The sequence below is a fragment of the Vanacampus margaritifer genome, chromosome 15 (assembly GCF_051991255.1).
Source record: "Vanacampus margaritifer isolate UIUO_Vmar chromosome 15, RoL_Vmar_1.0, whole genome shotgun sequence".
Lineage (NCBI taxonomy): Eukaryota > Metazoa > Chordata > Actinopteri > Syngnathiformes > Syngnathidae > Vanacampus > Vanacampus margaritifer.
Genome location: NC_135446.1, coordinates 19,128,968 through 19,155,760, shown reverse-complemented (window position 1 = coordinate 19,155,760; position 26,793 = coordinate 19,128,968). Strand labels below are relative to the sequence as shown.

General features: G+C 42.2%; 1 protein-coding gene across 2 annotated transcripts; it reads right to left on the bottom strand.

The window, feature by feature from the left end:
• Positions 1-250: 250 nt before the first annotated feature.
• Positions 251-26,128, bottom strand: ptn (pleiotrophin). Of its 2 annotated transcripts, none has more exons than XM_077545532.1 (5): positions 25,963-26,128; positions 11,641-11,738; positions 11,293-11,466; positions 9,205-9,366; positions 251-656 (listed from the first exon to the last, which is right to left on the bottom strand). In XM_077545532.1, the coding sequence occupies exons 2-5, from the start codon at positions 11,735-11,737 to the stop codon at positions 601-603; spliced, it is 489 nt and encodes a 162-aa protein (XP_077401658.1). In that variant the 5' UTR covers position 11,738; positions 25,963-26,128; the 3' UTR covers positions 251-600. The 2 variants fall into 2 exon arrangements, with proteins under 2 accessions (XP_077401658.1, XP_077401657.1); XM_077545531.1 differs by lacking the exon at positions 25,963-26,128 and adding an exon at positions 12,135-12,270.
• Positions 26,129-26,793: the final 665 nt, after the last annotated feature.

The window sequence follows — 26,793 nt, the reverse complement described above, 5'->3', positions numbered from 1 at the left end:
TTGCCATGTAAATACAAATATATATATATAAATCTATATGACATATATGTAATAATTGAAAATGTACATACACGTGTTTCATAGCTACCTGAATGACACCCCCCCCCCCCCCCAAAAAAAATACTGCCCTTTCTCCTCCACAGCACCCCCTGTACAATAAAATGTTATTGAAAATTTTTCATGCATCTTAGTAGTTAAAAACTGTGCCATATTCTTTCAGGATGAAAATAAAAATGTAAAAAAACAAAAACAACTTTTATTCTTTTATTTGCATTCTAGGAAAATGAAAGAAGGGGACTTTGGGATGGGAGGGATGTTAACACGAAAGAGGATTAATAGGATAAAAAAAAAAATGTGGTAAATTGAGGTAACGACAAATAAAAAGCAGCAAAAGGAAGGATAAAATATTCCAGTGATTGGTGTTAAGTGATTAAATCTAACGTCTTTGTTTCTAGATAACACTAATTATAAACACTATGGGTCGTATTTGCACAGGCGTAATCCCGCTACAGGCTACGGGACCGTCGATTCCGCCCCTCCTCTTCATCTTCATCCACTGTTTCTTCTTCTTCATCATCATCATCATCGTCGTCGTCGCCATCAGTCCAGTTGGCCGCGCTCTCGCTTCTTGCCTTCTTTCTTCTGCTTCTTGGCATCTAGAGGACGGACCAAGAGAAGGAAAACGAGAACTTTTTGAGAATCATTCAATTATGAGCCCAATGCTAGGCTTTGGAACAAAATGGCTTACTTCTTCCTGTGCCTTTTCGGGCATGGCTTTTTGGGACATTTTTGTGGGTCTACTCGTGCTGGACATACCCAGCAAGTTTCATGTTGCTAAGTGTAACTGGCTTGGGGTGGGTGGGGGTTGTGGTGCTGATTTTTTTTTTTTTTTTATATGATTGGCACAACAGAGCTAATTGACCCTAAAATGGCTGCTTGAACACAAAATGGCAGACTTTCTATGTCTTTCCGGGCAGGGCACCTTGAGATTTTTTTTCGTGGGTCTCCTTGTGATTAAACGTGTCCACCAAATTTCATCTTGCTTTGTGTAAGTGCCTATGGGGGCTGAATTTCTTTTGAAAAATGTAAGTAGCAAGGATTGACTGCCAAATACGTTAAATAACGTTTAGTAAAATCCTATGGAGGAGTGCCAAAGACGTTAAAAGACGTTTTTTTCAAAACAGAGGTGAAACTAACCATTTTCTATTATTGATTACTGAAAAACAGAATAAGGTAGAAACAAACTTTTTTTCTGATGAAAGATGAGAGTCCAATCTTTCATTTGGTAGTATGTGTGTTTCCATAGTCCAAACACATAATTTTCTGTGGAACTTGAAAGATCAGTCAAAAATGCTTAAATCGGCTGGCACCCACGGCATCCCTTTTCTGAAAACGGTTGGCAGTCAAAGAGTTAAAAGAACCCTTAAACCAAAATGGACACTTTTCTGATAGACATTCCCACCAAGTTTCATGTTGCTCAGTAAAACCAACTTTGAGGGTTGAATTTTTCCCAACTTTTCAATCAGCTCTGACCTGAGAATTTCCTGTATTATAGCAAGTCATCACACTTTTCCGCCACGCTCCACTCACACGCAATGGCGGATCGTCAAACCCTTGGCCGTGTAGCGTCATTCATCTGTCTCGTACACGTGGTTCCAATTTTGTAGCAATCAGACAAAATCTGGAGGACGACGACATTTTTGAGGAATTGAGCCGAAAATATCTGCTTCAAAGCGGGTCTCAAAATGTATACATTCAAAGGGTTTTTGAGTGACAGCTGCATGAGCATCAATTCTAATGAGGGCGGGCAGAAATTGTCTGTCACAAACACACACACACACACACACACTCGCCACACACATACAAGGCAGGGGGTGACGGCAGCAGGAGTGCGGCAGGGAGCAGCAATCTCAGGCTGAGATGTGATTTTCCGTGTCTGCCAGTTGGGAGATAAGCCCCCCCCCCCCCCAAAAAAAAAAAACGAGAAGCAGAGGGGTTACCACGGGAGACGGGATAGGGATGGGGCGGAAGGTGCACAAGGGATGGAAGAGATACAGTCGGCCTCCGGCAGACGGATCAGAGGGCTTAGACGGGGGGGAAAAAAAGCAAACAAAAACAGAAATGTTTAACCTCCACTGAGACGCCGTGTTTGCAATTCCAGAACAGGAGCGAGGACGGGACTACAAAAGATTATGGTAGCGGTCCAAGAGCATCCATGGATTGCAGATCAAGCTCATCTTTTTCGGCAGATACCAACAATTTGGGTACACACTTCTGCAGTAACACTTTTTTGTTTGCCTGTCTGCCATTTTGCCTTGAAGCAGCCATTTTAGGGGTCATCGCCATGGAGATTTACCCCCCTTGGATTTCCTTTGGAAATTCAGCTCCCAAAGCCTGTTTCACTTTAATTGAAACTTGGTGGACATGTCTATCAAAAGTAGACCCACAAAAAAAGTCTCAAGAAGCATTGGCCATAAAAATGCAACAAGCCCACCATATTACTTTGAAGCAGCCATTTTAGGGGGTCATCTCCATGGAGAATTAAACCCCTTGGATTTCCTTCAGCCCCAGAAGCCGGTTTCACTTAACTTGAAACTTGGTGGACACGTCTATCATAAGTAGACCCACAAAATAGTCTCAGGAAGTAGTGCCCATAAAGATGCAGGAAGTCCACCATATTGCTTTTGAAGCAGCCATTTTAGGGGTCATTTCCATGGAGAATGAAACCCCTTGGATTTTCTTTGAAAATTCAGCCCCCAAAGCCTGTTTCACTTAACAACTTGAAACTTGGTGGACACGTCTACCATAAGTAGACCCACCCAAAAAAATATCTCAAAAGAAGCAGTGCCTGAAAACACACAGGAAGCCCGCCATGTTGCTTGGAAACTGCCTTTTATAAGAAGCATTGGTTCCAGAAAGCTTTGCATCTTGGATTTTTCTTTTCCCTAAAGTTGATTCCACTTCGCACCTTGAAACTTGGTAGGCGCGTCTACCATAAGTAGACCCACCAAAAAAAATATCTCAAAAGAAGCAGTGCCTGAAAACACACAGGAAGCCCGCCATTTTGCTTGGAAACTGCCTTTTATAAGCATTGGTTCCAGAAAGCTTTGCATCTTGGATTTTTCTTTTCCCTAAAGTTGATTTCACTTCGCACCTTGAAACTTGGTAGGCACGTCTATCATAAGTAGACCCACCTAAAAGTAATATGCAGCAATGTTCAAAAAGACACAAGAAGTCTGCCATGTTGCTTTTTTATTTTAGGGTCATAATAGTTTTTTTTTTACATGGTTGCCTCGAAGGCTGACTACTCCACGAGATCTTTAGATGATGTTACCAAATTTAAACGGCATACTGTCCACCCGGCAGATGGCCGAGCCAAAATGACGAGGAGTCAGAGTCAAAGTTTGAGTCTGAAACTCAAATTCCTGTCGTTTCCGTGTCACCAAACAAAGTGGATGCAACATTGTAAAAAATGAGCAAATGAATGCAATGTTTTGGATTTTCCTGCAGGCAGCGAAAAAAGATGGCTCGGGCACATTCGTCCCCTCGGGAATGTCAAATTTGCTTCCCCTCCGAGTGCAGGGGAAAAATGCAGATTGAAACAGTGAAAGCAAGCCCAGGCTCTAATAAACAATGCTTTCAGTGTTTGTAATAAGCAGAGTTGGGAGATGGATGGACGGCCATTACTGCAAATGTTGTTTGTCACACAAAATGAAATAGCAGACAGACCATTTGCGCTCAAATCACGCCGGCTCCTGTGTACTTTTGCCCCGTAATCTGCCCCCATCGTGTTGCACAGTGAGGGAAAACCTCTATCAGGAATATGCTTCCAGTGCACTTCCATCTTAAGAGTGTGCATGAAAATTCTCATATTAACATAAGATGTTAATACAAGTGTCAGAAAGTAAAACAGCCCCACTTCGCACTAGTGTGCCTCGAGTGTGTTTCTGTGTCCTTCCAGCTTGTTATGTTGCCCCAATCACATTTGAGCTAATCGAATTCCTCCGGCTTAGCTGAGCGGTCATTAAAGGGAATTGAATTGGATGCGGGAGCGCCCGCGAACGGCGCCGCCGCCGCTGCCTGCTGTTCGCGCCGCATTACGGCAAACGATATGCGCTGCGACAAGAGGACGCCGTTGCCTCTAATTTAACAAATCAACATGACAATAAAGTTAATGACAAAGTCCACAAAAGGGAGGGTTCTGTTCTTTTTCTGCTACCCGCATTGAGTCGGAGGTATTTTTGATTCCTTTTTCCGAAATAAACATGGAAGGATTTGCAAATTCAATTTAGTCACAAACGAAAATATCAAATCCCAATTAAGCAAATATAATGAACCCGCTTCTGAACATCATACCGCATTGTGAGTATGCAGAGAGGGGAAATAAACAGCTAGTCTTTTTTAAATACTGGGGTATGACTAAACATTTAATTAGGTTATTTTATACAGAAAAATCTGACCATGTCTGCAGGGTTCACAAATTTTGAGCAGCATTGTGTGTATATATATTTACACATTCATACATTTTGGTATTTATTTTGTACAAGTAGCTAAGTTGATGTGTCGAATCTGCTGCTCTTAAGTCATTCACTTACATTTACCTTAAGTATGCTAGCTTCTGGTTGGTTGGTTTTAGTCAGCTGATAGGGTGTCAGGAAGTGTTGTCGCTCTAGCTGCCGTGTATGACGAGGTTAAGAAGAAACCGTCTCCCCCATCCTGCCTTTTCATTTTATAAAGAGTGTTCCATTAACCACAAACAAATCCTCACGTAAGATCCTGGTGGACAAAGTTTTTTTTCTCGTAAAATGCGCCACTTCATAAGGTCGCAAATTTATTTCTTGTAAATTTGTGAGTTTTTTTCTCTCGCAAATTTGCCACTTAAAATGTTGCAAATGTACGAGTTTTTTTCTCAGAATATTACCCTCCCTCTAAAAAAAATATATATATATATATATTTATACATGGCCCTAAGACGCCTTCGTATGCTGATTCTCATCACTCAACCCTGGAGAACCCACGGGGTCAAATTTGGCCCCTATAAATTCTGCTACTCAAATAACAAAGACCTTTTTTTGGGGGGGGGGGGGGTTCTCCAGGGTTAAAACAACCACCGCTGTTATCTTACGATGGAACCCAGGGGCAGCAGACACAATGAAAACAGCAGAGGCCCCAGAATTGAACCCTGTAGAACACCCTATGTATATAACCACATTCGTTTGACCACTTAATTTTTTGCACGAGAGGAATTACAATAATAAAGAACCACTAGTGTAGATGATAAAATGCAAGTTATGCAACACGATCAGGATACGACGTGGATGACACGGCACTTTGCAGATGTGACTGTACTCTGGAATTGTCAAGCCGATGTTCCCCTCTCGGGACGGCACCTTCAGACCTCCCGTGTCCTCGCTCGAGCTCGCTGCGCACTAATGCGAACGTTCACCCGGTTCACCGTCCGGGTTACGCAAAGCTGGTGCGTGCGCGTCATCTGCCGGGTGCGATAAGGCGGCCAGTTGCGGCCACCGCGCCGTGTTTGTGGGTCAATTACGTCCTGAGCTAACAAAAGGCCATTGACTCACTCCTGGTCGGCTTGCCGCCTCGCAGTCAAATATTCCACACGCTGTTTGACATTCTGCCGTCAGGTTTTTATTCATGCGGCGGGAGGCGGGAGTTAGAAGCTAACGGCGTGTGATTTCGTTTGAATAGTGAGTTAACCTCCTCACCTCGACTTTAATGCCGTCGATCAGAACCTCAAGCCCGCGCTCAAATATGAGGCTAGCGCGAGGCGGGCCTACGCCGTTAATGGCGGCGGGAGATTCTGAAGGCGCAATCACAAGGATACATCTTGGAGGGTGACAGGCAATTAAAGAACATTCAATGTCGCCGTGGAGAAGAAAGAAAGAAAGAATGGCAACATGAAAACAAGCTTCACATTCCCTGGCGAGAAAAATCCTACAAAGCTTCGTCAGTGATTGCTATTGTAGCACAATAGTGGACTGGAACAGAACTTGAAATAATCATCATGTAAAATTGTTTACTGTGAAAAGCAAACCAGATGTTGTTGGGTTAAACACTCTTGACGTTTTTTTTAAATTCAATTCTCTGACATTATTGACAATTTCATGGACATTTTATGGTAATTTTCTGCTTTTCCTCTTCCCTTTTGGACATTTTATGATCACTTGGACATTTTTAGGTTATTTTTAAAACGCCTTTCATCTCTCTTTTTCTGGCAAGTAAAACATTTGAACAATCTTTTAATATTGAATTATTCTTTTTTTATTAAATCGTTAATTAATTTGAAAAATAAAAAATAAAAATGGGAAAAAAAAAATTATACTAATTTTTAGAGATCCACACAGAGCCACGGGAGAGGGACTAAAGGCTCGCATTTGGCTCCAGAGCCACAGGTTGCAGACCCCTGATATAGTGGATGGCAATCATATTTGAACTGGATTATGAAATACCTACCTTAATTTAAATATCGAGTTTAATGAATGAAATTGATTTAATTATATTCATTCGTGTATCGTTCCTAGTGTTTTTTATTTATTTATTTATTTTAATTTATATATTAATATTTTTTATTTATTTTATTTATTTTTTATATTTAATTTTAAATTTTAATTTTATAATAATATATATAAATATATATATATATATATATATATATATATATATTATTTTTTTTTAAATATTTAATTGATTGTAATCCAAGTGAATCGTGTCAGATTGTAATTGAAGTGAATTGTACTGAAACCGCAGCAGATTTGGAGTCGATCCTATCGCAGTGAATGTTATTATAATTGGAGTGAATGGTGCCATAATTGGTGTGCTATCCCGCGGAGGCCGCCTCATCAGCATGCAGAACCCGGACCCAGTGTTTGGCTGGTGTCGGTGGGGTTGGCTTCTTTTAGCAGACAGCGCTATAGACAGCCTTACTGTGTCAGTGCGAGGCGCCGACGTGTCCATCCATAATTCATACGCCGACTTCCAAGCAGGACTTACATAGGGGGAGAAAAAATAAAATAAAAAACGCCTGCTCCGCTATCCCCTTACTTCACTGAGGCCAACACTGACACCTTTATTTATTTAAGAGTACAGTCTTATCAAGTCTATTTGAAAAACAGCCTAATTGCTGTAATAAAAAACGGCACGCCGAGGCAGGCAGGCAGTCGCCAACTGTGGAGTTCATGTCGGAATCTCAAGTGCAGAAAGTGAAGTGGCAAAAAGAGCGAGGGGGGGGGGGGGGGTGCTTGTCAGCATACTCCCAAAACACTGTCATGGTGCGGTACATTGTGCAAGCCTCTTTCTTGAAACAAGTGTGAGGGAGGCAAGTTGCAAACAATCCGATGGTGCTTGTACAGGAGCCTCCAAAAAACTGCACCTTGCTGCACTTTTCCGCAGCGGGGACTTTAACCCAAGAACTCGGTGGGGACTGATCACTTCTTTCTTAACTCATTCACTCGCAGCCATTTTCACTGGAGCAACCCTCTTCGCTCCCGGCTGTTTTACTGGATTTTGACCGTTTTTTTTTGCAAGGCCCACAGAATAGAATGTTCTATTGCTATAAAAAAAATGGAACCTGCCAAAAGAAAGATTAAAGTCTGTTTCTGTTTTGCAGCAATTAGCATTAGAATATAGCTACGTTTCATCATTATTCACAAATCTGTTTAAAACAGTGTGGGAAAGAGCTTTTTGCAACATGGCCCTGGTTGATCTCTTATACTCTATACTTTTAACGTTTTTGTAGCCACTACCATTGCTTCGAGCGCTCTGTATGCTCTAGCATATAAAAAAACAAAAAACATATAAATCTGTTTTTGGGAGCATGGTAATATTTAAAATTAAACATTTTTATACGTTTTTGGGAGCAAATGAGTGAAAAACTAAACTTAAAAGGTGTATCTTAAAAACGTCAACAGTCTCTGTGGACCTGATGTCTTTTGACAGGCTATTAGTTGCGCAACTTAATGGCTGATAGCTTTAGATCAAAATATACCAAATGAATGAAATAACTTATTTTTGGTCTTTCAACAATAAAGGCAGAGAACATTTGACTGTTCTACATTACTTTGTGCTTTTGTATTCCTTCAACTATACAGAAGAGCAAAAAATTGACTGACTTTTTGACTGACAATTTTGAATGTTTTAATGTGATTAAGTAGGGGTGGGCCAAAAAAAATCGATTTTCATAAGGATCTCATTTAGTACGATTCAAAATCTATTTTAAAATGTCCCCAAATCGATTTTATTTAAATTATTTTATACCGTCTTGCCTTTGTCTGTGTGTACCTTTATTGGGAGCTCTGTTCATGTTGTACCCGGTTTGGCCACTGAGGGGCAGTGTGGTTCCACGCGGTCTAATACGTAAGTTGTAGCCACATTAGAGAGTAGAAGGAAAAAGTCACGATCAAGTTATTCCAATAAAAGTTTGTTTTTTTTTCAGCGTGGAGACGTTTATTTGAGTGATATAAGTGGCGCGCTAATTAGCATTAGCGAGTCAGACTGGAGTAGATTATTACAATTCCTTGCACGTCTATAGATTGAAGCAAAATTCAATGTCAATCAAATCATTTTGAATCAAAAATCGTTCTTAATCGAAAATAGATTCTGAATCGAATCGCAGACCCAAAAATTTGAATCGAATTGTGAGATTCCCACCGCTATTATTAAGCGTTCTTATTTTGTAATGTGTTAAAAAAACGTGTAAAAAAACGTAAAAAAAAAAGTAAATTGATGCGATGCGAAACAATAAGGGCCTGACCAATTAATTGGCCGAGATTATCCGTTTTAAAATTAAAAATTTTATTTTATTTTAATTATTTTAAAATAGCTAACATCGCTCAATTAAGTCAGAAAAGTAATTTGATATGACGCTATACAATTAGGGCCTGTAAAAAAAAAAAAAAAAAATGAAATGAAATATCATATTGTATTGCAATGTATCGTATTTGTATCGTAGCATACATCGAAATTGGAGTGAATTCAATTCTAAAATAACTTTTGAGGTCAATCACATCACATTGTAGTGTCATTTTAGCGGATGGTAAAATTTTGCAACAAAAAAAATCCGGAGAACAAAATGTTCCGAAAACTTTGGGTCGAAATGTGACTTTGGTGTCACGTCGTTGGCCCTCAGTGGAACATTCCCGCTTGAGATGAAGGCGGGGCCTCTTGTTCTAAGTACGAGGCGCTCACCTTGCAGCTTGGCCTTGGGGATCTTCCCGCAGGGCTTACTGGCCGTGACCGTGGGGGCGCAGGTGGCGTCCATGAGCGCCCTCTTCAGCACGCCCGTCCTGTTCTTCTTGCCCGTGCTCAGGTCGCACTCGCCCCACGCCTGGAAGTCGTACTTGCACTCCCCTGACAAAGAAATCAACAGCTCAGTCGCTTATTGCCCGCCAGATGCCTTTTTCTTCACCGTCGCTTATAGATGTCTGCTAACTGGAACAGATGGCGGCGGCGGGCGGGCGGGCGGGCGAACATGACGGCACCCGCTAACAGATGAGCCCAATCAGAAGCGTCCCGGTTGCTGGAAATAACGTCCAGATACAATCTTGTCAGCTGAAATAACTTGCACATATGTGCTTGGCCGTGATATAAGACGGAAGACACCTTCAATTCACCCCTGCTACGCATGCAATTTGCCCCGGGAAATGGTTGCTGTACATCGTCTTTTGCACGTGCTCATATCTCTCTCGCCGTCATTTTGTAAAGTGGAGGGATGAGGGGGGAGGTGGAGGGGAAAGCGACAGTTAATGAAAGACCCTCTTGTCATCGCCGCCGGATTCCCAGGGTGCTCATCGAGGAAGGGGGGGAGGGGATGATGGTGGTCGGGGGAGGTAGTGGGTGATTGTTGTAAGGAGCCCATGGGGACATTCTGAGCACTTAAAAAAAAAAGCCTTTAGTGTCTGGACGAAGCATCCTGGGAATTTGGCAGGAAGCCCCTGGCCCGCCGTAACGTGGCCCAGGCACTCACCGGACACAAGATTAGCGACAATGAAAAGAAAATGACATCATGCTGACAGCTGTTCCTAATATTTAGGTTTCCTCATTTAGCTACTAGTGATGGGGGTGAAAAACGATTGGCGTTGATGCATTATACTCACCAAATCGGATCAGGGCAGGCATAATCAAAGTGAATCGTGAGTGGATCATAATTGAAGGAGTCGAATCGTATTGTATCGTAATGAGAGTAAATTGTACCATATAGTTATAGGAGTGAATCGTATCGTAATTAAGAGTGAATCGTATCGTATTGCGTTGAATCGTATTCTAATTGGACTGTATTATGTCGCAATATAATTAAAGTCATATCATATTTTCCTGTAATTGCCGTGAATCGAATTGTATCATAATTGGCGTGAATTATTTCCTATCATAGATCATGGTATTATATTACGTTGCATTGTAGCATAATTGGACTTGGTGATATAATGACATACTGTAATTAAAGTGGATCATACCGCAAGGCAACGTAAAAAGTTTATCATCGTAACCAAAGTGAACGGAAGCAATCGTATTGTAATCGGAATAAATCGTGTGACATTGTGCGGCATCGTATCGTAATTGGAGTAAATCGTATCACATCGTACAACATTGTACCATAATCGGCATATCTTGTATCAAATCGTATTGTAATTGCGTAATTGTAAAATCTTTTCCCATCATATGGTATTGTATCGTAATCGGAGTAAATTGTATCACATCATATGATATTAGATCGTAATCGTATCATATTGCATTATATCACATTGTCAGTGAAGTGAATCATATATCATTGTAATTGGAGCGAGTCACACTGTATCATGTCCCATCGTATATTATCAGATCGTAATTGGGCTGTATCATATTGTATCGTAATTGGACTAATTGTAACGTGTGAATGGTATCATTGGCAGACGCGTCTCCTCTGAGAAAATTCCCTAAAAGTGTCCTGATCCCTTTGAGAACGATCCTGTCACTGACTTTGGGAGAAAGAGAGACTTCTAAATTGCTTGGGGACAGAAGAAACAGTCGCCTGTCTGGACTTGTTGGCGGGGAAGAACAAGTGTTTTCAAATGTGAGCGACTCGCAGTCAAACTGGAGGACAGCTTGACAGCAGCAGCCTGGGGAGGGGGGGGGGGAGGGGGAGGGATGGATGGAGGCGGGTCACTGGTGCGAAGCGTGAACCCAGACGGAAAACTGAACAGAAAAAGTGGGACTTTTGCTTGGAGAATTGTGCTAACTTGATGTCGGAACACATCTTTCTCATTGACATTTTTCTATTGAATACAGAGCAGGGTTCACCTCCGAACTTCTTCTTCCAGTTGCAGGGGATCTTGCAGCGCTGCGTTTTGATGGTCTGCTTGCAGTCGGTGCCGGTGCGCGTGCCCTCGCGGGTGCCGAGGCCGCAGTCGCCCTCGTTGGCCACGCAGACGCTCCACTGCCACTCGCCGCAGTCCGACTTGCGCTCCTTCTTGCCTGCGGGGGGCGCACAAATACTTTCATCTTCACTTCTGCCCAACCAGCACAATCGAGCGATTACATAAAAAAACGATTTCATTATCGAGTTGGCTCAAAACAAATATTGATCGATTTTTTTTAATTTATTTTTTTAAAAGATCAACAAAGACAGCAGGTCTTTAAATATGGCACCTTGTTTGTCCGATTTGCCTCCTTCGGCTGCCATGGCGGTGAGCACCAGCAGGGCCATGACGACAGCTCGCACGCTCCACTGCTTCTGCCCGTGCATCCTGACAACAACCACACACAAAAGTAGCTCTGAAGTGCAAATATAAACCAACAGAAAAGTCAATTTTGTTACAGCCTCATTTTCAAATGTTGCTGTCATATCCTCCTAAACTTAAATTTAAACTGATCTTAGCAGCACTATTTCCCCCGTACAGTTGAGTGAGTCTGCTAAGTTCTAAAATGTTCAGCAAGACAAGTGTGTCAGGCTGTCAACATCAAATCGTGCACAGTCATTTACGCCTCTCAAAAGTAATCAAACAGCACTTGAACTTGGCTGAGCGGCGCTAGCCGTATTAGCATTAGCAGTGCTACACTAGCGCCGCTCGCTACATTAGCATTTAAGAGTCGTCACGGCGCCGTGACACGCTGTCGGCAACAACTTCAAAATAACAGCATACCAAGGCAGTTGGGCTTCCATCTACCCATTTTTATTCGAATTTTCAAGAAATGCGAAAATAAATGAGAAATTCGGGAAAAAAAGGGCGATGGGAAGTGGTTTGGCAATAACCGCTGGATAGACCGGATACATGTCGCACGTTTTGACCGGATATTACGTCACACGTACGTTTGTAGTCCCAAAGCAATGTAGGACGATAAAGTAAGGTATGTTTGGGGAATTTGGGGAATTAATTAAAGAAACGAATATTATTGCTGTTTTAGATGTAAAACAGCAAAGAAACGTTACGGTTTACCAAGAATTACAAAAGAAAACTCATACGATGTCATCACATGGAGCAGTCGCTTCCTGGTCTTTTTCTTCTTCTTTTAAATGACTGTTGTCTCACATCTCTATGGTGTATAGCGCCACCTACAGCGGCTAGTAAGGTTTATTTTCAAGTTGGCCTTCTCACAGCATGTACCATCATGAACAAGTGTTGCTGTGACTGCGGGGTGACCAGACGTCCCGTTTTGGTCGGCACAGTCCTGATTTTGAGCCTTGGCTATAATGCGTGAATGGCACAGCCAGCTTCCAATAGCTCTCATGCCCGAGCAAAAAAAGTTGACATTGATCACGGGTGCTTTGGCACGTGATTTTTGTTTGTCTCTTTCTTTTGTAAGCATCCTGCACCGATAAAAATGAAAAATAAAAATAAAAAAATCCGGCAGGGAGAAAAAACATCCGAGTGTCACTTGAAATGAATCATAAGCCCGTGCTGAACTTGCGTTTAACTTTGAACACACTTTGAATGTGAAATTGAAATCATGTGTTTCAAAATGACGCTTGAAGGCCGTAATGAGTCGCGCGGCTGTCATGGAGGGCTGAAGGCGCCGGCGCGCGCTATTGATTTGACGCTTGTTGCAAAACACATGAAACTCATCCCGGCGGCCGTCATGACTTTGCATTGAAGCAAAAAGCAATAAAAGGATCACACGCAAAAAAAATCCTCATCTTGCCACTATAAAGAGATCCTATTGGTTTTGAAGATAAGACGGTGTCTGGAGCTTTGGATGGCGGCATTCGGATGACTTCCATTAAATGTTTGTCATGCCTTTGTCCTCTGGGAACTCGCAAGTTTTGGGAGCCATATTAACGAGATTTCATCCCGCCGTGATTTAAAGAGGCACAAATGCAGAACTTTACTCAAGAAGGAGGAACTTTACAGGCATGCTGCAATGGGAAAAACCCTGTGTTGGGTTTTGAGGCTCAACTTACTGTTTTTGTTGTTGTTTTTAAACCACAAAAACATTGTGCGATTGTCAAGGAAGAAGCAGATTGCCACAAAGACAGGAAACAAACGGAAGATTTGAGAGTACAATTTGAGAGGTTGCTGGCAATGATTGTTTGCCTCATTCCCTCACTTGCACCTGTGACAGAGACTCCCTACACTTTGCTTTCTAGCCACATATACAGTACATATTAAATTATAATTAATTTGTATATATTAGTACTAGTATCATCCATGCATCCATTTTGTATACAATTTTGGACTGTTTTTGTATCATCCTAAAATGGCGCAAAAGACCTGGCTAATAGGAAAGTAGTAATTGATGTCAAGGAAGTATTGTTGAGGTGATACATCTCAACTGAAAGACGAGTTTTGGGTATTGGGAAGTCAGCAAACACCAGACGCTATTTCATGTGCCTCTAGAAAAAAACAAAGAAAAAGTATTGCTTAAAAAAATGCTTTAAACATTTTTTTTTTTTAAATATTGCTTAAACAAATTGCTAAAAAAAATCAAATCAAATAAAGTTCGGATGTTCTAGTAGGCTTTCCGTGACATTTTTTGCCCAATTTTTTTTCCATCCCAAAAAAACGAACATTTGAAAAGGGGTGTGTAGACTTTTTATATCCACAATGCAGTCGAGTCGCCGCAAAAATGAAGGTAACAAACGAGCGAGGCCGCACTCTCTTCATGCACGTCGACATTCCAACCGACCAATCAGAGAGCGTCGTCAGCCAACTCGTTTAGTCGACACGCCGACGTGTGATCAATGGCATTGAGTCCACTCTGGGGAGTCGCGCGGTGGATTAGTGGGGCCGTTGGGACGCGCAGCTATCAAATCGCCCATTTGGTTTATTGATCCGCAACACACAGCTGGGCCCTCCTACACAATGGGAAGGGGGGGGGGGGCAGATAAATGAGGGAGGTGGAGTCAATATTCGGACCGCAGATCGATGGACCCTCACTGAGCGTGTGCAAACACGACAGGAAGAAGATGTTGACTGATGAAGTACAGTTTAATAACCATTCATCCAAATACACTTTTTAAATAGTAAATAAATGAAGTTTGGACAGTTTCTCATCCTATAGCACAAGAAAGTGTGTATAAACTTTGGATTGTTCTGACATAATGGATTTTATTTTTATTAATTAAATAAGAAGAAATTACATTTAAAAAAATTAAATGAATATTGATTGACCTAACAAACTTTGTTGATTTTATTTACATAAAATAAAAATAGAGAGATAAAAAGATTTTAAAAAATGGAATGAAGGGAAATTTAAAGGAAATGGATAATGGAAATTTTACAAATTACTTTTAGTATGCATAATTTGTAGCATAGTTTCCCGAAAATCATCAATAAAGTAGCTATCTAGTTGTTGTTTTGTCAAATAGAGTCAAAGGATTAAAATAACATTTTTTGAAAAATATTGAATAAAATATATTTAAAGGTCAATTACATAAAATTGACCTCAATTTAAATGTCAATAATGACCATTTTATACTAAATAAATATTAATCTATCAGAAAAATTAAATTGATAGGATTTTTTTTTTAAACAAAAATACAATTAAACAATCTGATAAATTGAATAAAAATGTAAAAAAAATAAATTTAAATTATATTTCATTAAGTTTTATTAATACCAATTGAAATGTTAAGAAATTGCCCTTTAAAAAATTTTTATATTAATCTGCCTGGTCTACATTACTGGATTTTATAATCAGGGGGAAAAAAATGGAGAGATTTTTTTTTTTTAAAGAACAAAAAGACAAACAATCCAATAACATTGAATAAAAATGTACAAAAATAAATTACGATTACATTTAATAAAATCTTATTAATACTGCACTGAAATTGTAAGAAATTGCCCTTTTTTTATACCAAATAAATATGAATATATCTGGTCTACATTGCTAGATTTCATAATTAAATTCTTGATTTCAATACTTGATACTACCTATACATGCAATGTTTTGAACATATCAGAGTTCATTTTCACTTAAAATCCTTACTAAGCACATTCGTGTGCTCCCGGTGGACTTCGTCCAGTCTTACAGGTGCTCCACTTGTTTCCTTTTTGTTTGGAGTATACTTGGTCCTAATCCAAGCCCATCATGATGAAACCCAAATGGCGGAATGCAAATGCGGCTGCGATGCCTCCCGCCCGTCTCCTCGTTTGATCCCAGACAATAAACTGGCTGGCGTCCTTGGACAAAGTCGCTCAGAGAGAGTGAGAACATCTCCTCTGCCCGCATATTGAACAGGATTTATTCTGAAGCCTTTTTTTTTTTCTTCTTTTTTTTCTTTTGTGATCCGTGAGCAGACGGCACTCTAGAGATTCCGGCACAAACAACTTAACGGACAATGTGAAAAGAGCGAGGGGATATCTGATAGCGGAATAGGAATGGGGAATAAAACAGGAGGCGACTCTGGTGGGAATGATAGAAAAGAAAGTGCACTGATATTATGTAAAGCTACTATGCAATGTGCTCTTTATCCTACGCGAAGAACGAGTGCTATTACTGCAGCTTACTGAGCAAATGTGACCGTCTCCTTTCAACATTACCTTTCTGAAAATGGCTTACAGGACAACATTTGATTTTGAGGAAAAAATACTCCACAAGTGCACATGTACATACACTTTTCATAACTTCCATTAACAACCCAGAATAAACTTCAACCAATACACCAACAGATTCTACAAGAAAAAACGGAAATAGACGCGGGTTCACTTTTTGTCCTCTCTCAATACATATGACGTATCAATACGCCATAAGCTTCTTCTTTTTTATTATACAAGAGTGTACGTGTAGTGTAAGATTAAGCTTGACTGCAATGTTATTTAAAAGAAACGACCAGCAGGTGGCAGCAAGTAGACGATCAGCCAGTATCACGCAAAGGATCTTGTTGTAGAAGAAGAGAAGCAGGAAGTGTAGATTGGGACTTGTGTCGTCTGTCACTACTAGCTTGTTGTAGAGCAGCGAAGAACAGCGGAAAATAAGCGATCAGCAAAACAAAACAGTTAACCCTGCATGATTGCTTTTTGGCTTTAAAAAAAAAAAAAGAAAGAAGAACAACGATGCTCCGCGGAGTCAACGGCTCGTTTTGCCGGTCACGTTGACCCCTGGACAGCTGGATGTTGCGGCAGAGCTGCAGTTAGACAAGTTAATTGTTTATTTTTATGTGCAATAAACTGTTATTTTGTTATCAAAAGCACGTTTTGGAACGTTGTTTTATTGCACTAAAACATTATTTAGATGTTTGAGCTGTCGCAAAAGAAAAAAATAGTAGCGTTAAAGTCGAAGTTGTGCTTGAAATGGTTGTTTTACAAAAGGCTCATTTTTTTACGTTTTTTTCTCTCAGGAATTGGAATTTTGAGAAAACTTGCCTATATTCCAACGCTCATAACTAAAGAACGGAAAAAAATAGAAATACACTTCTATCTAATCTTTCTTTTGATATGTTCCATGTTTCTATAGCAATAGAACACAATATTTTGTGGGCCTTGCGAGATCAGTCAAAATCCAGTAAAACACTTTTTAAATAGTAAATAAATGAAGTTTGGACAGTTTCTCATCCTATAGCACAAGAAAGTGTGTATAAACTTTGGATTGTTCTGACATAATGAATTTTATTTTTATTAATTAAATAAGAAGAAATGACATTTAAAAAAATTAAATGAATATTGATTGTCCTAACAAACTTTGTTGATTTTATTTACATAAAATAAAAATAGAGAGATAAAAAGATTTAAAAAAAATGGAATGAAGGGAAATTTAAATGAAATGGATAATGGAAATTTTACAAATTACTTTTAGTATGCATAATTTGTAGCATAGTTTCCTGAAAATCATCAATAAAGTAGCTATCTAGTTGTTGTTTTTTCAAATAGAGTCAAAGGATTAAAATAACATTTTTTGAAAAATATTGAATAAAATATATTTAAAGGTCAATTACATAAAATTGATTTCAATTTAAATGTCAATTATGACCATTTTATACTAAATAAATATTAATCTATCAGAAAAATTAAATTGATAGGATTTTTTTTAAACAAAAATACAATTAAACAATCTGATAAATTGAATAAAAATGTACAAAAATAAATTAAAATTTCATTAAGTTTTATTAATACCAATTGAAATGTTAAGAAATTGCCCTTTTTTAATTATACCAAATAAATATGAATATGTCTGGTCTACATGGCTAGATTTTATAATAAAATTCTTGATTTCAATACTTGATACTACCTGTACATGCAATGTTTTGAACATATCAGAGTTCATTTTCACTTAAAACCCTTACTAAGCACATTCGTGTGCTCCCGGTGGACTTCGTCCAGTCTTACAGGTGCTCCACTTGTTTCCTTTTTGTTTGGAGTATAGAATTGGAATTTCGACAAAACTTGCCTATATTCCAACGCTCATAACTAAAGAACGGAAAAAGATGGAAAGACACTTCTATCTAATCTTTCTTTTGGTATGTTCCATGTTTCTATAGCAATAGAACACAATATTTTGTGGGCCTTGCGAGATCAGTCAAAATCCAGCAAAACGGCTGGTATTGAAGGGGGTTGCTCCGATGAGTTAATAAAGTCTTCTCACTGTGTCTCTTCTTTTTAAAGGTTAAAATAATCTCAAAGTGCTTGAGGCAGCTTGAATGGGGGGCTTTGAAGGGTTAGTTAAAGTCCACATGGGATACTCTTGGGATTACAGAGAGGTAGAGAGGCCCCACCTGCGGCCTCTCCGGGTCACTTGGTAGATAAAATAAAGTAAATAAATGAAAACAATGCGGCATTATATTACACAACGGGTAGTTCTAATGTCAGTCGATACAGCATCGACGGGTATTTTGGCCTACGAGCTAAGCAGAGAAATGTGACTGATGCAATTTAAAAAAAAAAAAAAAAAGATCAAGACACACACCGACTCAAATGATTACTGTTGATACGGCAAACTTGGCCATCATTGGCTGCAGGTCACGCTACATTGTGTGGCCTATTTGGAATTTGCTGTGCTCAGTAGTCGAATTGTGGCAGTTTTCATGGTTTAAATGTTGTAATTCCGTCATACTATGTTGAGCAACAAAAGAAGGCGGTTGAATGAATATGTGCGATATGAGTATAAAACGGAATGCATGGTGTTCCACAGGGTTCAATTCTGGGGCCTCTTTTGTTTTCATTGCAAGCCGAAATTCACCTCATCTACTCAAAAGCGGTGCTGATCCCAAATCCAAAGTGATGCAACGGCGCCATCTGGAGGCGTCTGTAGTGAGTGAGTGTCGGCGTGAACGGATTAAATAAATAAACAAATCACGCGTATGACTCAATCACAGCCGTAATGAGGCCCAAAAGTACACAAACATCACTCTGTTGTGTGATATTGCTTAATTATATCAAATTCTTTCCACTTGATGGCGTGGTTAGCATCCCGGCTTCTCTGGATTCCACCGCCATTCCTCAGACGACGGCTACATCCGCACGCCCACACTGGCAATATTTCCCCCACGGATGCCAAACCTGACAGGCAGCGTGGCTGAATGTGCAACCCACGCCACCATCTCGCACGTCATACAAAAAGAAGAAGGGAAAAAATATATATCCACCAGCAGCAGCAGATGCAGCACGCCACTCAAATGGGCCCAATTAATTTTAATACACGCCAGGGCAGTCAACACAAAGTAATGCATAACAGGAAGCTGTAAGGGAAATAAAAAAAGGCTTGCAAGACAATTTTGATTCAAGGATGTATCCAACACTTCAGAGCACTCGGGAGCGTCAAGGTCAATTTAGACGTAAATAACAGCGAGAACCGGCAGCTCGCGAGAGATCAAGGGCTGTAAAAGCAACGTCACGAGGTGAGTATTTATAGTTTATATGTTAACGCTTGTTTTCCCACTCTGGAATGAGGGGGGGGGGGGGGGGGGGGGGTCATGGCTAGTACCACTGAAAACGGTCAATTGTACAATATAGAAACAGGTACAGTTATAAACCAATTTCAAACCATCAAAAATCAGGAGAAGGTCTAGTGTGGAAAAGGCCAGTACAGGATAATTACACGTGTGGATGAACGGTAACGTGAATTATTAGACTTGAATAGAGAGACAATTCATAAAAATGAAAAAATTAAACTACACAAAGTGCAATTTCTGCTGAGATTTGATGAGACTGTAAAACTCACTTGGTGACACATTGCAAACACGGCAACCACTCTGGGGGTCCCCGACTCCTACTTTGACGGTCACCCCGAATAATATCTGTCATGTTTATTTTCAGTCTTGTTTACTCCCTGTCATGTTTTCCTTGTGTTTTCCCCTTGTCTTGTCATTTCCTGTTTTATTGTGAAAAGTCTGACTCCTCTCGTTTCTGGTCACTTGCCCTTCCTCGTGTGGTGTCTGTGTCAACCCTGATTGTGTCCACCTTCCCCCATTACCCTCATGTGTCATCCAATCAGTGCCCTCAGCCAGGTGTGTCTTGTCATGTCATTAGTGTTGGTGTATTTAGTCGGTTGTCTCCCCCCTGTCTGTGTCGGTTCATTTTTGCTGTTGCCACTGTCGTAAGTCTTTCGCCACGTCACGCTGACCTCTTTGCCTTATCCGGATCCATGTCATGTTAGTCTCGCCTTAGTTGTTTTTTTCATGTTTTGCTTCAGGTTTTGTTAGTTCCATTTGTTTTGTACTTTGAAGTTAGCCTTTTTTTTGATTAGATATTAAAACCTCTTTTGGACTGCACCTCTGCCTTCCCGCATCTGGGTCCTAAAGCCCCCACCTTACTGACAATATCATCGACGATGTTGTTAAAATGACACGAAAAGGACTTGAAACTCAAAGTGTAGGACTTGAGGGCAAAACAATGACCTCTGCTTGTTACATATACCTCCAAATATGCCTCTCAAAAGTATGACCCCTATAAATGTATTGTGATGGGATGATTCATATTGTTAATCACATATTTCTAATGGAAATATAGTATAGACAACACAATAGCACTGATGTCTTTTTTTTTCCTCCCGCCATAATGTGTGGCTTTGTTTTGCTGGCCACAGCGGTCCCCCGGTGGTGTCGCTGTCAGCAGAGGACCCTCATGATCCATCGTAATGGCGCCGGCCATCAGCAGCCTTTCATGCCAGTATTGAGCGCCTTTTTTTCTTCTTCTTTTGGGCTCAAACAAAAGCAGCTGATGGTCTCACCATTTACCTGCCAGGGGCCACACACACACACACACACACACATACTTGCTATGTATGTGTGTGTGGCTCCTTTTTGTTCGATGCCCATTGATTTGGCTGCACTTATTCTCTTTTCGAGCCGAGCGAGTGATGTTCGCGCCTCCTCCCTGACCCCCGTGCACGCACGCTCAAATGGATTTTTCTTTTTTCCCCCCACTAAGCCGTCACATATTGCGAAGATGACCTTATCATCGCCACATTGGCCTCCGGTGGCAGCGGAGAGTTATTGCCCGAGATGGTCGAAGTAAAGGAGTCGATGGCAAATCTGTGGAATGATCCTCAAACTTTGACGTGGCTGAATTGGATGGATTCCCTCGTCGAAGTTTGTCAAAGTACAAGCCTTGTACGTGGCCCCAAAATGGCGGCAACAAGCCAAAAATGTTCAGCTTCCTGTTTAATTTTAAAAAATGAATCCCTGAGACTTTTTTGTGCCTCCTGTTAAGACAGACATGTCCACCCAATTATGGATTAAATGAATGTCATGGGCTACATCTTTCTATCTTTCAAGCCCAGGGATTTATCCAAAATGTAACCAAAATTGCTTACTAACTGTTCAAACATGGGTCCTTGAGACGATTTCATTTGTCCAGCTATGTTAGACATGTCCACAGAGTTTGGTAGTTGATCAGTCAAATTGGTGTTAGGGGCAAATTTTTCCAAACTTTCAAGCGCTGGAATTTGGCCAAAATGGCTGACGAGCTGTGCAATACCAGACCCAGACTTGGGTCCTTAAGTCATTTCTCTCGCTAGGATAAAAATGTCCAACCAGTTTCCTGTTGAACTGGTGTTGGGGGCAAACTTTTGAGCACTGCAATTTACCCAAAATGGCTAATTCAAACCAAAATGGTTAACTAGCTGTTCAATACCAAACATGGGAGCTTGAGACTTTTCTGTATTGTTTTATGGCAGACATTTTCCACCTAATTTTGTATTGTTATTTTCGTCTTCTATTTACTCCTTATGTCCCCAACAACCTTCTACTTTTGTCTATTGAGATGCAAGAGCTGTAGGTTTGTCCGTGTTGTTCTTTCTGTGTATGAGCACATAATTGCACGTCCACTTTAATAGACTGCAAAAAATGTGACGAAGAACAACACACTCGCAGGAAATCCCGCCCTCCGATGGCTTTTTTGTTTATCGCCGGCCGGCAACGCCACCGCCACCGCCGCGACCTTCCGTGCATCAAAGCCAGCTCGCGGACGCGCAACAGTCTCAATCCACTCCGTTCGGGGGGAACGCCGTGACAGTCTTATTTCCCGAAAACCGGCGGCGGTTATTTACCCGGAATGAGCGGGAGGAGGAGGAGGAGGAGGAGGAGGAGGAGGAGGCGGGGGACGGGGATTGGACATCCCTGATCCGTCAAGGATGGAGCGCCGGAGCAAAAGCGCATCCTTCACTACGAGTGCCTCGACATTTCAAACAAGGAGATAGACACGGCTGAGGTAAAAGAAGTGCGACGGGGGGCTGTGTGAAAGGGAGTAGCGGAAAACGCAGACACAGGCATTTGAAGTTAGTAACATTACAGTAGAGACAAAGAGACGACCCACTAAAGCCACATTTTCCAGTTTTTTCAGAGTCACTGCTTTGTTTGGAAGGTACAGAAATGGAATGAGAATACAAAAGTGACGCGGTGTGTATTTCGGGCATCAAAGGTCGCATCAGGGTTGCTGTTCTGTGTGAAAGGTACCAATGCAGAATTGGTGTACAAAGAAACGGATCCAAGACTGTAGTCCAGAGGTGGGCATCGAGGGCCGGAGTCCTGCAGGTTTTGCATGTCGCCCTTCTCCAACACAGCTGATATATGATCAGCTCATCGGCAAGCTCTGCACAAGCCTGATAACGATCCTGTTGATTGGAATCAGCTTGTGTTGGAAGTGAGAAACCTCCAAAAGTCCCTTTTCACACTGCTCATCAAAACTGTGTTTGAGTTGCTAACCCAGTTAACATCTGTCATCTCCAGCGGATTCCAGAGAGGAAGGCCAAGGCTCGGACCGCGGCTCGACGAAATGTGAATTAGGAAAGAGAAAACTAAACTCCCCTTTTTCCCCCTCTGTTGTTTGTTTGCAAAGACCGGCTGTCTCGCAATAAAGACTGTGGACGGAATACTAATGCTCGTGACTAATGTTGCCGTTCCCTCCTTTCACACTAGAAACGCCGGAATACTTCCATGAATGTATGGAATCTGCAGACACATCCATGCCCCCCCCCCCCCCTGCATTCATGTTTGATGTTATCTTCTCATATATCAAATAGCGCACCCTCAGGGCTCGGGTTAAAACCTGTCGAGATCCAAACAAGGGTTACGCACCCCCCGGGCTAAGGAATGACAGGAAAGCAGTAGCGCAAAAGCCAATCGGAAAAACTTGACGGAATTCTGCGCCTCCCCGCCATTAACATCGCAATTAGCCGACGGATCGGGAAAAAGGAGGCGCTAAGTGGCAATCGTGTTCCGCGGCGACGCTTCGGATCAATGGGACCTCTCGTGGAGTGACCAAAACGGTGTTTACGCCGAGCATTCCCTCAACAGGAATGATTACAATATCACTAATAATGGCTCCGAATCCACTGGTGGCCGCAATTTCTCCGACAGGAAATGAGATTGCATTGATTTCAGTGTCTTTATGTGCAGCTTTGGAGCCAGAATGGCGGCTTGTTGCTAATAGACACTCAGTCAGACTCTTTGTGTCAGTTGCCCAACTTTTATTTACACTCCGGACAAAGCAGTCAGTGGACGTCATCAAAGAAACCACAGAAGCGTAACCTGACAATACACAAGGCGTAGACAATGCCCAACTGCTTTCCAAAATCGTTTCAGTTGAAATGGGTTTACTATTACGGGATCCATCACTGTAGAACTGGTCTTGGTGCCGTAAATCATCTCTGGCTGGAACCTCTGCCACCAGCCAGCTAGTGATAACTTCCTCCCATCCCATTCTGTCATGATGACCTTTCACCTCTAGCACTGGCTCCTGGTTTGCGGTGCTGCCACGAATGTCCGTGCGGCTCCTTGGTCTCAGCAATCGGACGCCCGCCTCCGTGGAAATGATGGTCTCGACGGAGGACTTCCGGAGTCCTTCGTTGCCATCCCCGACCGCGTCCACGAGTCTCCCGACGAGGATTGCCTGCCGCTCAGCTTCTCACTATTTCCATCTGTTTTGCATGAAGCGTCTTTGAATAACCATTGTTTGCGACGCCATCTTTGTCAAAGGGGCTGGCGGAAAATTGCAACAGTTGTGTGAAGTTCAACCTTTAAGACTGCCAGACGTTTTCAGAAACGGGATGTCGCCAGTGCCAGCCGATTTAAGCATTTTTGACTGATCTTTCAAGGTCCACAGAAAATTACGTGTTTGGACTATGGAAACACACATACTACCAAATGAAAGATTGGACTCTCATCTTTCATCAGAAAAAAAAGTTTGTTTCTACCTTATTCCGTCTTTCAGTAATCAACAATAGAAAATGGTTAGTTTCACCTCTGTTTTGAAAAAACGTCTTTTAACGTCTTTGGCACTCCTCCATAGGATTTTACTAAACGTTATTTAACGTTTTTGGCAGTCAAAGAGTTAACCCTCAGCCAAAGTTGTTTTTGTCGATGCTGCTATGAAAACGTCTCAATCCTTACTCTGCCTTCAAGCTACTAACACGGAATGTGGTATGAAGACAAGCATCTTCTTCAGGATGGTCAGGACAGTGGAACGTATTTGCACATTTTGGGGGGGGGGGGGAGCTCACCAGCAGCCCCCCCACCCCCCACCCCACCCCTACATCCATTCCGGCCTCATTCTCCTGCTTTCTATTCGGCGCTCTTCCTCAGAGGCCCCCTGCTCCCCACGGAGGTTCATTCTGCTCATGTGAATGGTCGTCGAGGTGGAGGGGGTCAGTGAATGCACCGCTCACTGTGAGCATCCTCACAACACCCCCCCCCCCCCCCTTCCCACTCTCATGGACCCTTTCACATCACCCCGCCTTCACAAGGACACCCCCGGAGTGGCCTTATTGCTCCTCTGTGGAGAAGCGTTCCTCAAAGACACAGGAGGAGGAAGATGAAGCCCCTTTTGTGCTCCATAGGCAGCGTCACATGGTCTTGGAGCACTGACATTCCCAAAGGTCTCCTCTTAAAGGCAAAGTGAGGAAAGGGTCCGAGACTTGTTTATGTGTTTGCCCCTCCGCTCCCCGATCCGCATTGTGTTTGGGAACTTCCTCGGAAAACTTCTTCGGCTCATCCGCCTCTTTCATTCCGACCACCGCCGTGTGTTGACACCTCATTTTGAAAGGGATGGGAAGGGGGTGAAGGGGCGGAGGGGCGGGGGGTGCTTTTGTCTGTGGCAGGAATGCATATAAGACGGGAGAGTGTTTGCCGAGGGACGCCATGGCAACGGCAGCTGGACGGCGGCGATAGAATACACCCGGTAAGGTTTGTCATTCCGCTCAGGCCTGACCCAAATAAATGGCGGCGTCCTGGGACAAAAGTGGGCCCTGTCAAATAGCGCACATGATGCTCATCGGAATATTTACCCGCATGTCGCTTTTCAAACCAGAGGACAGAATTACAAACATCTTCAGATGAGTTTTACGACAGACAACTTCATACAGTAATGCCATTTCCTTATAAGCTTCCTCGCAGACGTGTCCCACTTTGGGAATTAGCCAGATTGCATTCATTACATTTACTTTCCTTCAGAACACCGAAATTGGAAAAAGTCAGCTTTAACCAGCAGTGTAAAAGGGGGCTAGTGTCAGGTGTTAAACTTCACCTCTTTGCCAGTTTTCCCCTATCCTCCGTTAATACCGATTCCGTTTTGGTTATTCCTTCTCGTGTCTGAGACGCTACCTCAGAACCAGGGATTTTTTTTATGCCCACCTTTGTACCGATATTCCCTGCCGGTAACTTTCACAAAAGAACAGACATGGGAAAAAGCCAGGTTTGACGGGCAGTGTTCTGCTTTTCCCTTTCACACGGCCACCATCCTGCCTGATAGGCCTCAACGCTACCTTTTAAAGACAGGACTATCACTAGGTCATCTTCATAGCCCTATTCCGGGTCGGTACCATTCACACACACACACAACAGCGATATGGCGAAATCCCACCTATTACCCGGCTCTGACACTACCTCCAAAAAAATACCGTCAGATCAACATTGCATGCCCATTTTCGTCTGTACCTTTCACGCATAACAGTGCCTCCAAAAAAGTGTCAGCAAAATAACTTCATCAAATGTTGGGAAACTTTCCCAAAGTTTCATCCCAAACTTCAACCCATACTTTCGAGAGGCCCTGACTTCCCCGGAAGTAAGCGCATCCCGCCTTTTCAAAACAAAGACGCACTTACTTGATCCCGAGGTCTGCTCGTTGTGTCGGCACTGTCGGGAGAAAAGTGTTCAGTCCTCTAGGCTCTTTTCATCGGAATCCTCTGTCCTGTTTTGCCCTGCCTGCCTCGCCACTACGCCTTCTCTTTGTGGGCTGAGCATAGCGTGTGTGTGTGTGTGTGTGTGTGTGTGTGTGTGTGTGTGTGTGTGTGTGTGTGCGCGCGCGTTAGGGGTGGGTCAGTGATAGTTGTGGGGTGGGGTGCGAGGTTTACTGACTTGTGTTCAGGAACTCATTACCCCCAAGGTCACTCCAGGGACGCTCGGCTTAGAAGGAGATGGGAGATGGAGGGCGAGACCCCGAGATGTTTATAGGGGGGGGGGGGCGAGGAAACTCAACGAAGGAAAGCGCAGGAAGAGGAAGAAGCAAAAGTTTGCCAGAAGCGAAACAGGAAGTTATATAAAATACGGCATCGATCCTCGGAAAAAGCGAGTGGGATCATGACAATCGATGCAAAATTGACCGGGCTTGGGATTGCGCCATGGTGTACTTCCATTCCACTTCATCAGAGTGTGACTATTTGGACCGTGACGTAATTGTGCCAGTCGATACTGCTCGGAATGATGTCCAGCAATGAAAACACAAACGGATTTTCGTTGTTGTTGTTGACCAATCCTAAAAAAGCTGTCGCCGCCTTTGCTTTGCACTTTTTAAGTGCATTTACTTTTTCCAATTTTCCTACTGAAAATTCCCGTTGAGTCTTTCTGCCTCAATTGTTCAGGAAAGTCAAAATACGGGATTCCTGTCTTCCTTCGCCACCTATATCGCACCTTTAAAGGATTTCAAGGCCATCTTG